General features: G+C 40.8%; 1 protein-coding gene across 1 annotated transcript in view; it reads left to right on the top strand.

The window, feature by feature from the left end:
* Positions 1 to 15,085, top strand: part of spidr (scaffold protein involved in DNA repair) — a 42,476-nt gene that overhangs the window by 20,995 nt on the left and 6,396 nt on the right. Inside the window, exons 11-15 of the mRNA XM_084911222.1 lie at positions 8,149 to 8,307; positions 11,341 to 11,428; positions 12,644 to 12,784; positions 12,877 to 12,936; positions 13,477 to 13,675. Of these exons, the coding sequence (XP_084767348.1) occupies positions 8,149 to 8,307; positions 11,341 to 11,428; positions 12,644 to 12,784; positions 12,877 to 12,936; positions 13,477 to 13,675 (647 nt within the window). The remainder of the gene's footprint in view (positions 1 to 8,148; positions 8,308 to 11,340; positions 11,429 to 12,643; positions 12,785 to 12,876; positions 12,937 to 13,476; positions 13,676 to 15,085) is intronic.

Genomic DNA, 15,085 nt, shown 5'->3' on the forward strand with positions numbered 1-15,085 from the left:
AGTGATAAATAAGACTGTGAGCCCTAAAACTAACAGAAAAATAAATAAATAATGCACCTAATTGGCTCAGGTGAGGAATTTCTTCTCCCTTGTAATTCACTCCCAAATGGCAGCATTACTGACCCATCCTACCTGAAAATGCATATAGCTGTCCTTACTTTTTTTTGTTTTTTTGTAGGTATATCATTTACAGTTCATATCTAAATCATTGTGAAACTGTTTCTCTGGCAGATATTTGCTATTTTTAGTCATTGTAATATTACAGAAGGGCTGTATGTGGATCGTAAGCGCCCAGAACTTAGTTTGTTCACGTCTTTGTATTTCCACTTCTGAGTTGTTATGTGGTCTGTGAAAACGATGGGAAACTGACAACCGTGTGGTCTTCTACTGTGAAGTGTATTTGAAAGGCGGTTTGCCCTCCTGGGCTCTACAGAGTCACCCACCTATGACATTGTAGACAACTATTTTGCTGCTAATAACCAGTTAGTTACACTTTGCAAAAATCGAACAGATTTTTACATTCAGAGACTCGCTCGGTTTTGGGGGTTTTTCACACTCTTAATATGTGACTACAAATATTTCACAATAAAAGCCACCTAACTAGACTGCTTTTAATTTGAAAAGGCTGCATTGAGTTTGAACTGTAATATGCCAAGGGCACTTGTTGATGAAGTTCCAGCTTTGTGTTCTTGTGTTCAATGTAATCATTAGCCTTTTCTAACCCTAATCAAATAGTTTGATTGTCTAAACTCAGTCAAAGAAAGAATTTTGAGGGAAAAAAAGCAACTGAAGTGTTAAAGTAATTCCAAAGAAAGTATAAAAACGATGTGTGGGAAGTGAGCTGCGGTCTCTGGTATGAGAGGAGTAATTACTTACGTCACCCCGACTAGGCTCCAAAAATATGGGCATATTTTGTCCTTTTAGACCTGGAACAGCATCACTTTGTGTGGCTGGATGTGAATGATTAGCTATGACACCAACAATAAAATAGTAAATGAAGAAAGGAAGAAATCAAGTTCCAGGAACATAAATCTGATTACTTTTTGTAAGTATTTCATGGTCTGCCTTGAGACTTTTTACATGTTTATGATCCTCTGACAGTATGGATCATGTTTCCGTAGACTGAGTCATTGGCTCATTAAAGTTTATTTGCTGTAAACAGGATTATGGGAGCATAATACTTGTGCACTAAGGATGGAAAGAAGCTTTTCTTTCCCGTTTGATTCTGATTACCGTAATGCACCAAATCGTTCGCTTCCACTTTGCTGAGCATCACCAGTAAGTCATGTGAGCGAGGTACAGGTCTCGCCTTCAGCCATGATCAAGTGGTAGCCGCTCAGAGTCTCACGTCTACTAGCGTTTCTTTGTAGACGTGTTTGAAGCCACCCATAAAATAAAATAAAAAAATCCTTCAAGCTTTGTTGTTGTTTCCAACAATGCCTGAGGTAAATATTTGTCTCCTCAGTTACCAAATGTCCTACTTTGTATGTAGCGCTGCATGTGAGTGCGGCAGCAAATGACGCAGATGAGAGCGCCGAGAGTTGCAATGAAATGAAACATGCTCGAATGTTCAGCAGAGCTGTGGTTTACTACCAGGGATGAGTAATGAATCTGTGGATTTGCCACACATAAAATGCAGGTTTGTTTCCACTGCAGATACAAGAAAATCTGTTTTTCGTTGTTTCATACATGCTAAATTATCAAAAATCGTCCAGTCTTAGTGAAATGACTTGTTCGCGTGGTCTTGTAGTAGTTAACAAATCAGTAAGTGCTACATTTGAAGCAAATCCAGTAAGTATGACCTTCAGTTGCCTTGGCCTTCCCCAGGCATGTTGTTTTTGTCCTTTTGCTGAGTAATAAAAGCAGCGGTTTCTCCAAGCAGAGGGACCCGAGGGACCATCGGCGGTAAGGGGAGTAGACCCCCGGTCAGCTGACAGGCTACATGAGCTGCGGTTGTAACATGACACTCCTGCCATGCTGCTTCTGTGGCTGGTAAACAAATGAGCTGCCCTCTGACCGGAAACACTCTTACCCTTTCCTCAGTTTCTCTCTGGCTCGACCAGATTCAGCAGCCTCGGGTTTGTAGTGAAAGGATGAAGGTGGGGCTGAGGTTAGCAGTCGATCACGAGGGTTCAAGTTTAGAATATCAGGATGACTCAGCCGCCTTTATTGTGACAGATGTGAACATGGTACACAAAGTTTATTTTGTTTCCCAGCCGTTCCTGAATTTAATTTATTGTTATTATTACTATAATTTTTACCATTTATTTATTTATTTTTGATAACATGGGCAAGCTTTGCATCACTTTGATCACTTGTATGTCTTTTTATGAGAGTCTTTGCTTTGCATTGCTGCTCAGAAGTAACATCATGTGCTACAATCTGTTGCTTGTGTTATTTTTTCAGAATACATGGCTGCTTTGCGGAGAGCGGTGTAGTTTACTTCGCAGCCCACTGGGCTCATTCTGTGTAAACACGAGGACAGTTTGTACCTCTCATGTTGTGTCCCTGGCCTCTATGACTCACTCGCCTGGTCAGCGCTCTTATTTGATCCTTTTGTTGTTTAGTCACTGTGTTAAAACACGAGGGAGACGGGCCAGTATGATATTTATGCCTGAAGAAGATGTTAAGTTCCCGTAAATTTGGGATGGAATAAACAAGGAGATTAACTGTTTGCAGGAAGTGGAGAGAGACTGGTTGTTTTTTCTTTTTCTTTTTTTCCTTCTTTTTTTCTTCGTTGAGCAGGAACACAATGTGCTGCAGGGATCCTGTTACAAACGTGTTTATCACTCTGCCTGCAGTGATTGGTGGGCAGCACATAGGAAGGAATCCCGCCTGTCCGCCCCCCGCCAATGAGGCTTCTCTGCTGTATTCTTAATGTGTGGGACTTTAACTTGGTGTTTTTCCAAGTAATGTGAATGTGCGCTGGCTTCCATGCGTTCGCAGTGTGCCTGAAAGAGTTCATATGTGTGTAAGCACAGACCCAGTGGATCGCACTTCCTGGAAGAAAACCTGAGTTGCTGAGAATTCTGTGATCGCTCACAAAAACAAATTCCTGAAAATGGCCTGTAACTAAAACTGGCCAGTGACTGAGGATATTTTTTCTTCTTTTTTTTGTGGGAGTGAGGGGAGTGAGGAAGTAGGTCTTTGAACAGCTAAAAGGGCTGACAGAGGGGGGAGGTAGTTGTTTATGACAAGCCAGCACCACAACAAGTCCCGTCACCCTTTTCTCTCCAGTCTGTCAGGTGTCCTATCAAGTTTCATGCTTCAAGACTGAACATGCTCTACGAAAAGTAAAAGTGTATTTACACCAAGCAAGACTCTACCAGCTGTATTTATATTCTAAGAAAGGTCAGATGTTGATTTGTTGACAATGTCTGGCTTGTTTTGATAAAATGCAGCTTTTTTTAATCACCCACGCCTTGTGCTTTTAGTAACTGTGGTTTTAAATGATTAATTTCTTTCTTTTTTAAAATGAAAATACTAAAAACTTTGTGCTATAGACCTCCAAAACTATTAGTGAGTGCATAAGAATCACAACAAGCTGTGATTAGCATTTCTAATGTCTGATGTTCTATTGAGTATTTATCAGTAGCAAATATGCTGTAATAAATACTCAATAGAACATTAGAAATGTGTATTAATGAACTAAAAGATTTTCAATGTGAACTTTATTTACTCCTGGTTTAGAAAAACTGCAATTTATGTCCTTTAAGAAAATAATCGTTTGGATCAGTGAAATATGAACACCTCCAGCAGGAAACACCAGGCTTGGTCAGGTCTGGACAAACAGAAAAGCATTGTTACTTTTGCACTTGTTCATGGGATTTGTCAACCAACAAACAAACATGCAAAAAATACAGCCAGCCTGTTTTCTCGAGATATTAAAAACGTTTAAAGTTGAGCCAGTTGTATTACTAACATATGTAAATGATATACTCAAGCAAACCATTTAATAGTTATTAGAGAACGAATTCCCAAGTGCTAATGATATTTTTAACAGTCAAGTTTTTGTTTTATCATAAAAATACTTCATCCTGTATTTAAGCAAATGACTGATAAGTCGTCCATGCCACAAAGCCCCTAGTGCCAAGTTTATGCTGATGTTATTGAGTCAGCAATAACTTTTACCTCCTTTATCACATGCTGACCGACTTCTGTTAGTCAGCACCGGAGAGCCTTCTGCCCTACTGCTGTATGGTGTGTTTCACCGAGAGGACCTGCAACAGGTCGTGAGGAAGGCAGAAAGCGTTATCAGTGGAACTCTAGACTCCTTTGGTAATAGTCACACTAGGCCACTGCGAGGGAAAGCCATTTGTATCCTAATGGATCACACCCACTAAAGACATCACCTATTCTTCCCGTCGCCCTCTGGGACCAGATTCTGAACAATGAAGTCCAAAACCAACAAAGTAACAGTTTTTTTCCCATTAGCAGTAAGAAGCATAGCCCCTTTTCCTCTCTGATGGTGTTTTCTAACCTATAGTTCATTTTCTTTGGTTAGTTATTTTTTCCCCGTGGTTTGGTTTGTTTTCACACAGAGAAAAATCCAAGCGAACCAAAATACATGAGAATGTTCAGTCCACTTATTGGCCAGATGTGTCTGGGGTGGGAGCATCAAAAGTAAATACAGCAAGAAGGTGCTGTGTTCTGGGCTACTGGAGAATTTACCTTTATTTTACTGCTAGCTGCTTGCCCATACAGACCTTGCCACATTTATAGTACCTTGCCGCATCCCGGAATATTAAAGCATAGTTGTCTACGGGAAGGTTATTCGGTCAAACTTGCAACCAATTGGTAGTTGGTTTGGATAGAGGTCGGGTCCTGTTCAAATCATAATCGAATCATTCTGGAGTTCTTTTGGAACCACATCAAGACCACTTCCTCCAAAGTTGTTTCGGTGCAGTTGTTTTGGTCTGTACCAGAGTACAATCACTGCACTGTGTTCAATCTGCACAAACAAAGTGCATCAAGGGTATGATTTAAACTGACTGAACACCAGAGGTGTGAAAACACCCGAAGACTGGTGTAAGATCTGGAAGTTCAGTTTTAAACATGCTACCCTCAGATCTTGCAGTGTCACATCCAACTACACCCCAAAGGGTCATAGTATCATTGCGCATGTCAGAGGTGAAGTTGCTCAGTAGGACAATGGAGTGACCGGAGATTGGGAAGGTATAGGTCTACAGAACGGGTGGCCCCTGTGACCCGACCACCAGACACTCTCGTGCGCGCCTCTGTCCTGGGCCTGGCTCCTGGATTGGGCAAGGTACCACGATCCATTGTTTTGTTTCTTTTAACTCCATAAAAATCACCTTGCCCGCCTATTAACTTAAAACAAATAGGCATTTGGAGATCCTACCAGGTTGACCCAGGCAACATACCTCATAGGATTACTAGGACACATAAAATGCTTCACTATAGTGGGGATTCATGTGGGAGTCTGTTCTATTTTATGCACTTTGTAACTCTGCTCTGTGACTTTCTGTGGTGTAACACTTTGTGGCTGACTTGCCTAAATGCTTCCACTTCAGAATTTGAAAAGGTGCAAATGGTTGCACTTTACAGTAATATCAGTTCTAGCTGAGGGTGGAGTATCTAGGAGGGAAGAAATATCACAAACAGACTTGCTGCAATGGCAGCATCCTATTGCAGAACTACACTCAAATTTAGAGAGCTCTGTAAAACGATCAATTTTTCTACAAATGTCTGTAAAGGCAGACTGCGTGGCTACGTGCTGGATTTGATACACCGGTGGCAATAGGACTGAAAACAAGGTTCAGACGAGGTGTGGCTGTATATTAAAAAAAACAAAAGAAAACTGGTTAATCAAGTTATAGTGTTAGTAGGAGTCCATGCTTCCTCCAGCTGTAGTCAATATAGATATAGATATAGATATAAATGTGTTTTTAAACATTACTGTGTTTTGGAAGAATTTTAAAGTTTTGTCTTTGACTTGCTGGCTGTTCCTTTCTCTGATAAACATGTATAAAATGAGCAGGGGTTCATTTACTGTGCTATACAGGCTGAACTTCTGCACTCATGTTTACAGCTTTGTAAGCGAAAAAAACCCCAGAGAGGGCAGCATTTGTCTCGGTCTTGTGTGTCAAAAAATAACTTGTTAATTTAACAAAGTGTTGTATATGTCTGATTTGGGATTTTAGATTAAGCAAACAACTGAAAATAATCTTGGTTAAATCTTTGGCTTATACCACCGAGAGTCATGTCTGGAATGATATTTAGATATCTATTTCCAGGTCCTTCAAAACAAACACAGACAGAACCCAAGTATAGCAACAGAAAACATTCGTAGGCCCAATCAGTCGGTTAAAAACAGTCTCAAAACTTTCCTCTGTCTGTTGTATGCACATGCATCCACATGCATTATGGACAGTCCTCCCTTTTCCCTTGTTTTTCTTCCTCCTCCTCCTCCTCCTCCTTCTCTTCTTCTTCTCTGGCCGTTGCTTGTCTAACCAGGGGATATAAACTCTCCTGTTTCTCAGGGCTGGTACAGGGCTGTGTCTGGGCTTGACTGGGAGAGATAGTGGAGCCTGTAGCAGTTCAAGCTCTTCGCTCAATGGGAGCAGCAGAGTGCAGGCATACACAGCAGTTCACTGCCTCATAACTTTGTATGCCAAAGGTCTTCTGTGTCAGCGGCAACCTGTCAAACCAGCCACCAGCATTAACAGTCATAAATCTCAGGACTAATCCTGAACTACATGGGTGTAAATAAAAATTGTATTTCTTTTAAAGGGGAATAAGAAAATATGTTACACTAATATTTTCAACACAAACACTTGTGCTAAACCCATTTATTTCGACATTATTTATTGATCAGTTAATTTGCATTTACAATCAACCCATGTAACAAGCCAGTAGTTGCTGCTGAGTTTGATTAAAGTAATCCTGTTGTTACAGAATAACAAACCCTGACAAGTATTTGGTGGAAAATGCTTGTAATTATCTGCTTCTTTTGAAAAATCCATCTATATAACGTGTAAACATACATTTAAAGGATATTGCGTGAAGTTTTGAGGTGCAAAATAGCAACGCTGTTTAAGTGGGTTCTGGTTTTGTGTGTACTGTTCACCTTTTCAAAGACACATCTTAAATATAAATCTTAAATATATCTGGAGTTTGGAAGGTGGTGAACGGTGGTGAACACACCAACATGCTTTGGAAAGCAGTTTAAATAAACTGCTTCTAGCATATATATCATGGCCATATAGTCTGTCTATAAATATTTGGGTCTGTTCACGCTAAATGCAAATGAAACTAAACTATCGTTACATTCAAAGTCTGCAGAGACGCAAATTCATGCCAGTTATGTGTGATAAAATTTGTCAACTAGGCAGAAAAATTTGCTTCACGCTGGTCCCGAAGGCCTGTCAGTGATTCTCTTGATATCAACAACAATTAGAACTGGAGGACAAACCTATTGTAGGCATCTGTGGCCAGCTAGAGGTGAACGACTGAACCTTACGTTAATGCAGAGTCCTGAAAGAAAAGTGACTTCTTAGGAGGTCCTGAAAAAATACCGTCATTTGATTCAAGCTGTCAGGTGTACTTCACTTCATCCTCTCAGAGGGTGTTATGACAAATATTTATAGTTTTCTATAAATCTCTGACCACCGACAAGAGTCAAATGCACTTATCCTCCTTATACCACATTGTTTATGTATCTGTTACAATACGTATCCAGTTTCAAATGAAAAAGTGAGGTCAGCATTTAAGAAATAAGCCCTGTAAGCCCTAAAGCTTAGGCTCCAGACTGCTCTGTTTTTTCTCCTCTTGGCTAAGTCACCTAGATCAGACATCACCTAAATGTTCACCTCAGGGACACAACTCTGTTACCACTCCCCTACAGTTCAAACCTTCTGTCTGTGGTAGTCAACCAATCAGAAGAAAGCAGGCTTAAGGGGAGAGAAGCAAGAACGGCTTGTTTAAGATAGAAAATGAACCTTAGATTTCTTTTTACTCTATTCAGTCAAAGGAGTCTGAAATAAGCATAGCACTTACGAGGAAGGAAATGCATTAGGCATGTCTATTAAATACGTATCTTCAAGGTTATAGAAGGAGATTCACAACTTTTAAAAAAAAAAGTGATTTACTTAATATGTTAATAGTTAATCACTTAACTTTTCCCAGGTTGTGTGTGCTCGTCCAGGACAGCTACGGGATGTTCAGTGTGGTCCAGCTGCAACTCCTGCCTTGTGAGGATGACCTCAGCAGGTACTGCCAGATGTGGCAGGGGAAGACCTGCATGCTGAGAGGCATTAAAGTGGTGCAGCGGGTCACACGAGAAAGGTGAGACCCATATCTTCCGCTTCTCTTTGTAATATTGAAATATTATACAGTTCTAATCGCATAATCACCCTGCATTAAGAACTATGTAATCCAGAGTCCCCCTTCCCCTTTCTTCGCCCTCACCACCTGTGCTGTCATTTGGTTTTAACAGGATACACAATAATAGCGCATTAAAAAAGAGCACAAACACACGCACATACAAAGTCCTCTTTGCCTTTTTATCTACATTTCAGTTCCCAGAAATTGGGGGAAGTTCATGCTATGACTGATACCAATCTTGCTTCACAGGTTATCTTCTCAGTCTTTAGCCATTAGGGACAAACTGCCCTGGGTGGATGCTTGTGATAGACAAGTCCTTTTAAGAAGTGTTTGTAAAGTAGCCTGGGGACCATATGTGCTGTGCTCAGTGACTCTCCAGTATGCTTATCTTTGGATGTCCTGATTTTTAAAAGCATTAACAACCACATTTACAATACAGTGAGAACTGGCAGTGCTGTGGCTTTGAACAAGATTATGTTGTTCTGCCAGCAATGTGACTGTGTTTACATGTAAAGTGATACTGAGGTGCATACTCGCTTTTCCTCGTGAGTTTCCATAGTCAAGATCCCAGATTAGTAGCAGTTAGAAGAACTGACATGGGTACATTTAGACACCGACTGAGGGTATGTTTACATCCTTGGTATTTTCAGTGCCATCGCAGCCTATAATTTCCCCAGAGGGTGTCTGTGGCGAGACTCTGATGGATGGGCTATCTTCAGAGGTGCACATTGACCATCTTATTAGCTCAAGTGGCAAAACACGTGAGGTTGAGTTAAATCAGGCATGTGTTTCTGAGTAATTGTGACTACTGGACTTCTAAGCATATCCTAGAAATCATACCGTAATGTGGACCTATTATGTGTTCCCTTATTATTTTTGTCATTTGTTGCAATGGTGGCTGCTCATATTAATCGTGGTCAGAGTATGTACGAGTAAATGAGGTGGATCAGACTCAGCTTCAGACAGTTTGTTTAACTCTTTGCTCTGTGTGATGTCAGTAAGGGTGGATATGCCTAATATGGTCTTCTCAGGAACACAGCTCTGCAGCCCCACCCACCTGCTGTTCAAACCTTCTGTTTGCGAGGAACAGGCTTAAGCAGGTAGCTTAAAAACGGAGGGAAGGGAACTAAAACAGCATGTTTGATACTGCATGGAGTGATACTCTTAGTCTTTATATTCCCTAAAAAGAAATTTACAGTCTCTCACAACAAGACTTGCTCTCCACCCATGTCTGTTCATAGTGTGTCTTAAAGATGTGAAACGTTGAAGTGGGATAGATTTGTACACCCAGAACCAAAAACCTAACATTCAGACAGACCATAAATCCACATTAAAGGAAACTAATTAACACCTCTGAGATAACAAGACTGCAAGAAGTCACTGCTGCTGATAAATAGAGAACAATTTTTTTGTATTTGTATTTGAACCTCAACTCACGCTCACTTGGTTATAGTTACTTCATAGTGTCATACACCAGTTATATGGCAGATCTTGGTTTGATCTTTTTTTGGCCAAACCAGAAATATCTGAAATTGATGGAGATCAGTTAAATCTGCTGCTCGCGTTTCAGCTAGCAAACATATTGCTGTCTTGCCAGTTGTTACATGAGAAGTTTAACACAACTCTCGTGTCTGTACATTAAATATTAGGCTACATGTAGTATCGTAGCCCGAGCTAACTTGATGTTATTTTAGAGACAGATATGAGAGTGTCAATAAGCCCTTGTCACCGAACAATGGTTGAACTATTCTGTTACTGTATCAGCCTGGCATGTGAGCCGTATGGGTTGTCATTAAGGAAATGATTGATTGATTGTGGGTTTTGGGGGGTTTTTTTGGAGATTTTCCAACAAAATCAAATAGAAAATGTGTAATGATCAGTCATCACCCACTAACAAAAGAGATTTAAGTATCACTAACAACAGACTGCGGTGGCCATTGCCACTTGTTGCATTCAGATGCGTGTGCTTAACTTTTGTTAAACTAAGTATTCAAAGGCAGCATTAAAATCACCGCGTCCTGAATGAGACCTGTTAGCTTGTCATTACTCATCCTTGAGCAGTCCTCACTGGACTCGACTGGGCTGCAGAACCAGTTCCACACAAAGAAACTGTGATTAGAGGCTGACTAACAGGTTGTTAACCACTGGGTGATATGACAGCTCACACATGCACAAGTTGGCAGCTCTCACCTAAGCAGAACTCAGAAGGGGCTTCTTAGAAGAGAGACAAAAGAGCGGGAGACTGACGTGATATGCTGGAGTTGCAACTTGCTGTTATTCCCCCGTTTGTAATTATTGAGTCCTTACTTGGAGTTTGACGTCACTTAAACATCATAAAAGCACATCCAGTTTGATCCTGCTCCAGTCTGTCATTCCGGTGATTAAGACTGTGGTGAGAAATGGCAAATGTCAGTCATCGGGGCTTAAAGTCACGGACAATTCATGTCACTTGTAATTGGTTTTCCAAACCTTGTTATTTTTGTGCCACAATAATATCATAATTTGCATAGGGTGTGAATGTTTCCCAGCCTTTAACCTGCCGGTAAGAAGCAGTTTCACCATGGTTCTCCTCTCTGCCAGCCCGAGCATGCTCACTGTTAATTCTAGGTGCTGTTAGGACAAGCTCTGTTTTAGCAGAAAACTGTTTCAGTGGAAGTGAAACTGGCTGTGAAAGCTCTCCATCTCACTTATTCACTAGTTTCATCTCCCCATCCCCCCACCCCCGTGCCCCTCTTTTCACATTTTCTCTCTCTCCCAAAAAGTTGATTCAGTTCATCTGGTCTTAGTGTTTTCAGCAACCTTATAAACCCTAAAGAAACCTGCATTCAGCTGAGACCAAAGAAGTCACTTGGATGAGTGATAAAACGTTTCTCCCACTGAAAACACAACATCCACATAACAGAAGCAACTTTTTGTTGATTACCTGGATGATTGAGCATACATCAAGGTATTTTCTCTCTCTCTCTCTCTCTCTCTCTTTTGTCTCACTCCCAGGAGCTCCAGGCTTTTCAGCTTGATAGACAGCCTGTGGCCCCCAGCGATGCCTCTCAAGGATCATGGAGACTCACTTAGTATGCCAAGTGTAAGTCCTCACTGTAGAGATAATTCAGCTGAGCCCTATAACAGGAGCTGAAACCAGATTTAACCTGCTGATAGTTTTGTATTCAGCTGATCAGTTGTTAAGCCTTTAAAATGGCCCAAGGCAGCATTTAAAACTTGTGATTGAAATGTCTATTATTATTATTTTTTTTTTTTAATTCAGATCCCAAACAAAATCATTAGCACTGTAGTAAAATAATTTCTAAACCAATTTTTGTTTATTTTGCAATGCTTTATTTCCAAGTACAATCCTTTTTTTTTTTTAAATTCGGTGATCAGAAATTAGATGAAATATTTCCCTCCAATAAAGCAGGAACAACAGGACGTGGACTGACCATGCTTACGTTGCGAGTCAAGTAAAACCACAAACTAATAATGAATGAATTCAGCTACTGTTGCAGCCCTAATTAATTACACATATGTTCAGTTTGCATTGTTATACAACACAGAAAGAAATCCCCGAAAACTGTGACAACTGAAACGCAACAGGAATGAAACTGCTTTTATATAAACTGTGAATTTAGTTGACATCCTGATAACCAAATTGAACTTTGAACTTCTTTCCTCCTCATGCTCGCTCATTCAGAGATGCGATCTATAAGTTGGCAGCAACCAGCTGATGTTTTCTTCCAGCATACGTGAAACCTGCGGTAGAGATTTCGGTGAAAAGTTTGTCCCAACAAAACAAAAGAAAATAAGAGAAAGACATTTCAGAGTCACAGTTTTTGTTTAACTGTATTTGTTTCATCCTTGCTCACAGCACTTTTAGCACAGATAAAATCACCCTTCTTAACCCCACCCACTGACTAAACTCTGCTTGGTCATTATTGAAAACACCACCCCGACCTGCCTGAATCACATATCAAATTTGAGATGTGGGCGGTGGTTCACAGAGCTCTGGAACCACTTTGAGTTTGCAGTTGTCTCTTATTTCCAGCTTTTTCTTGCAATAAAACAGGAATGTAGCATTGCTGAAGAGTCAAACAGATCTTTTTAACAAAGGGGAAGTCTGCATAGAGCAGCTTAATTAAATTAGATGAAACCATGAAAACGTCAAAAAGAGAAATCCGCACTGCCAATTTCCGAAATGTGTTTTCATTCATCTCCTTTGGTCTCAGTGTGTAGAGCTCTCAGGGCCGTGTGAAGGCAGTAGACTGCTGAGAACGCTCTGTGACTTAGCCGTGTCCTGTGTCCACAGGAAAGCCGACCTTTGGCTCCAGCTCCGAGTTTCTGCTACCTGCTGTCAGGCCAGGAGAGCTCAGTGGAGCCCACCGAGGATCAGACTGCTTCCCTGCTTTACCTTCACCCTGCACAACGTACCTTACGAGACATACTGCAGGTGAACAGTTTCTCAGAGCACGCACACAGAAATCTTCAGCAGATTGAGATAAGTTATCTTCAGCAGATTGATTCGAACCTTTTCTTTTTCAGAGCGAGACGAAAACCTGCCGCTGCACTTTTATTGCCACTGTTTTATACAAGAGAATGCAGGTATTGTATCTTTATTGTCATGCCACAAAAAGAGCAATTTAATTGAACCTCTGTTAAAGAACAGAGCAAACACTCTGCCCTCTGGAGCGCCGCAGTCTTCCTGTTGAGATCATTTGAACTAACGTGCTGATAAGCTCTGACGTAGACTGCAGAGTTCATATCGCCCGGTCTATGACAGCCTGTGCGAGGCCTCGCTGTTCTTCACCATTGATTGGTGAAACCTTTAAACTTTGACCAAGATGAGATAACAGCTCAGATCAAAGTGGTGGACTTTGCCATGCACTCACCGCACTGAAACACAGTTATTTAACTTTTTAGTGTTCTTGCACTCCTTCAGCAGCATTGTTTGTTGATTGATTCCTCTTTTCGTAGCTCTTTTCAGGCAATTCTTCTACAGAAGTGATAAATACCATCTGATTTCTGCTTTGTAAGCTATGTTGTGTCATGTTTCTTTTAATTGGCCTCTTTCTAGGTCATTTGGGTTTCCACGTAATTCCCTGCCTGTGTTCTTTATTGTCTTTGTCTCTGTTTCTTCTGCAGAACACTGATGTAGGCCAGGGTGAGGTTTGGTTGGTGCTCACCGACCCGAGTCTACAGGAGGAGCAGTCAGAGAGGCCGTGCAGGCGCACTGTGCCTCTGTGTGTGAACACTTCCTGTGTGCTCACTTCCTCCGTCCTCAAAACACTAAACTCTCCCGCTGTCTGTCGCCTGTCGTTCAGCGATGCCATCAAAGAACACGGTAGAGCTTTATGTAAACCATTCGAGCATTAACAGTGGCCTCATGTGTGCAAAAGTCACTGACAGGGAGGGAAAGCAAAAGAGCTGCATTTAAAATTGTGTTCATGACGAAATCAAAACTGGGATCATCAGCTTAATAAACTTAGTGTTGTAGCACTGGTAGGTATAAAATAAAACATCTATGGTTACAAATTTTATGATATGTTACACTGTTAAACTGCTGTATGACTGTTTGAGGTGGTATTCAGTAGTTCCCAACCACATGGATGGACCCCAACAAAGGTCGTACATCAAAGCAGCTGCTATACAAATACCTTTTTTAGGGCAGATGATGTTGATAACCTTTCATTTCAGACATATAAAACAACAATTTATACATATACACATCTAGACAGATGCCTGTTTATACAAGTACGCATACAGATGTTTACACATATGTGCTCAAACAAAATCTAAATAACCAATCATCAAGTTTGAAATAGAAGAGGAAGAAGTAAGTTCATGGTTATTAATCCCTGAGGTCTGAGAAAAATGGCAGGAGGCAGGGCTTAATATACTAAGATTTTGATTTGGAGTGACCAGGATGCATGGGAATAAAAATGACAACTCAGCTTGAGAAAAAAGTTGCTTGGAGAAGAGTTAGAGAAGCAGGGCTGAGATGGTTTGGACAGCTTTGTACAGATGGATATATTGGATAAAGGATGTTGAGGATGGAGGTGCCAGGAAGGCAGTAGGTGCCTACTGCAGGGCACAGCCATCAGGCCTAACGACTGCAAACATGAGTTTGGTCTGAGGACCTGAGCGCTGTGAATAAAGCAGTGGATAAATAGAAGGGTTAAAGCAGGTGAGAAGTTTAGAGGTGAAATGTTTCTGGTGAAACTGATAACAGCACACAGACATTTGAAGCTTTAACTAGGAAAGTGTAAGTACCTCAAAATTGTAGTTTAAGGATTTTGTTTTAAATTTCAATCAGGCACAGTTCCCATCACTGTGGTTGTGTTAGCTCTGTACTTATTTTTGCACTCTCCTTCTCTTGTGTGGGAAAAGTTGCACAAACAGTTGCATGCTGTTACAAAAAAGTGTGAGCTTCCTGAATCTTTCCAGATGTTTTTATGATTTTTTTGTTATTTTTTTATTTTTTTATTGGCTGACTTAATGTCTATCAGTTCATCTGCACACACTGGTTTGTTTTCATGTGTGAGGCAGTGTTGTTGGAAACAGCTTAAAGTAACAGTCACACAAGCACACGCCTCTTTTAACTGCAGAGATACTCGAGTAGAGCCCAAGAATAAAAATATGTAAATGATTCCTTACATACTATTTATCCTAGTGGCAGATTCGTAGGATCAAAATACAGGTGAATTTCACACATTGCTGATCTCTCAACAGCGGATGTGCACAAGCTCACCTT

The sequence above is a fragment of the Perissodus microlepis genome, chromosome 18, assembly GCF_051167445.1.
Source record: "Perissodus microlepis isolate ML-2025 ecotype Zambia chromosome 18, ASM5116744v1, whole genome shotgun sequence".
Classification (NCBI taxonomy): Eukaryota; Metazoa; Chordata; class Actinopteri; order Cichliformes; family Cichlidae; genus Perissodus; species Perissodus microlepis.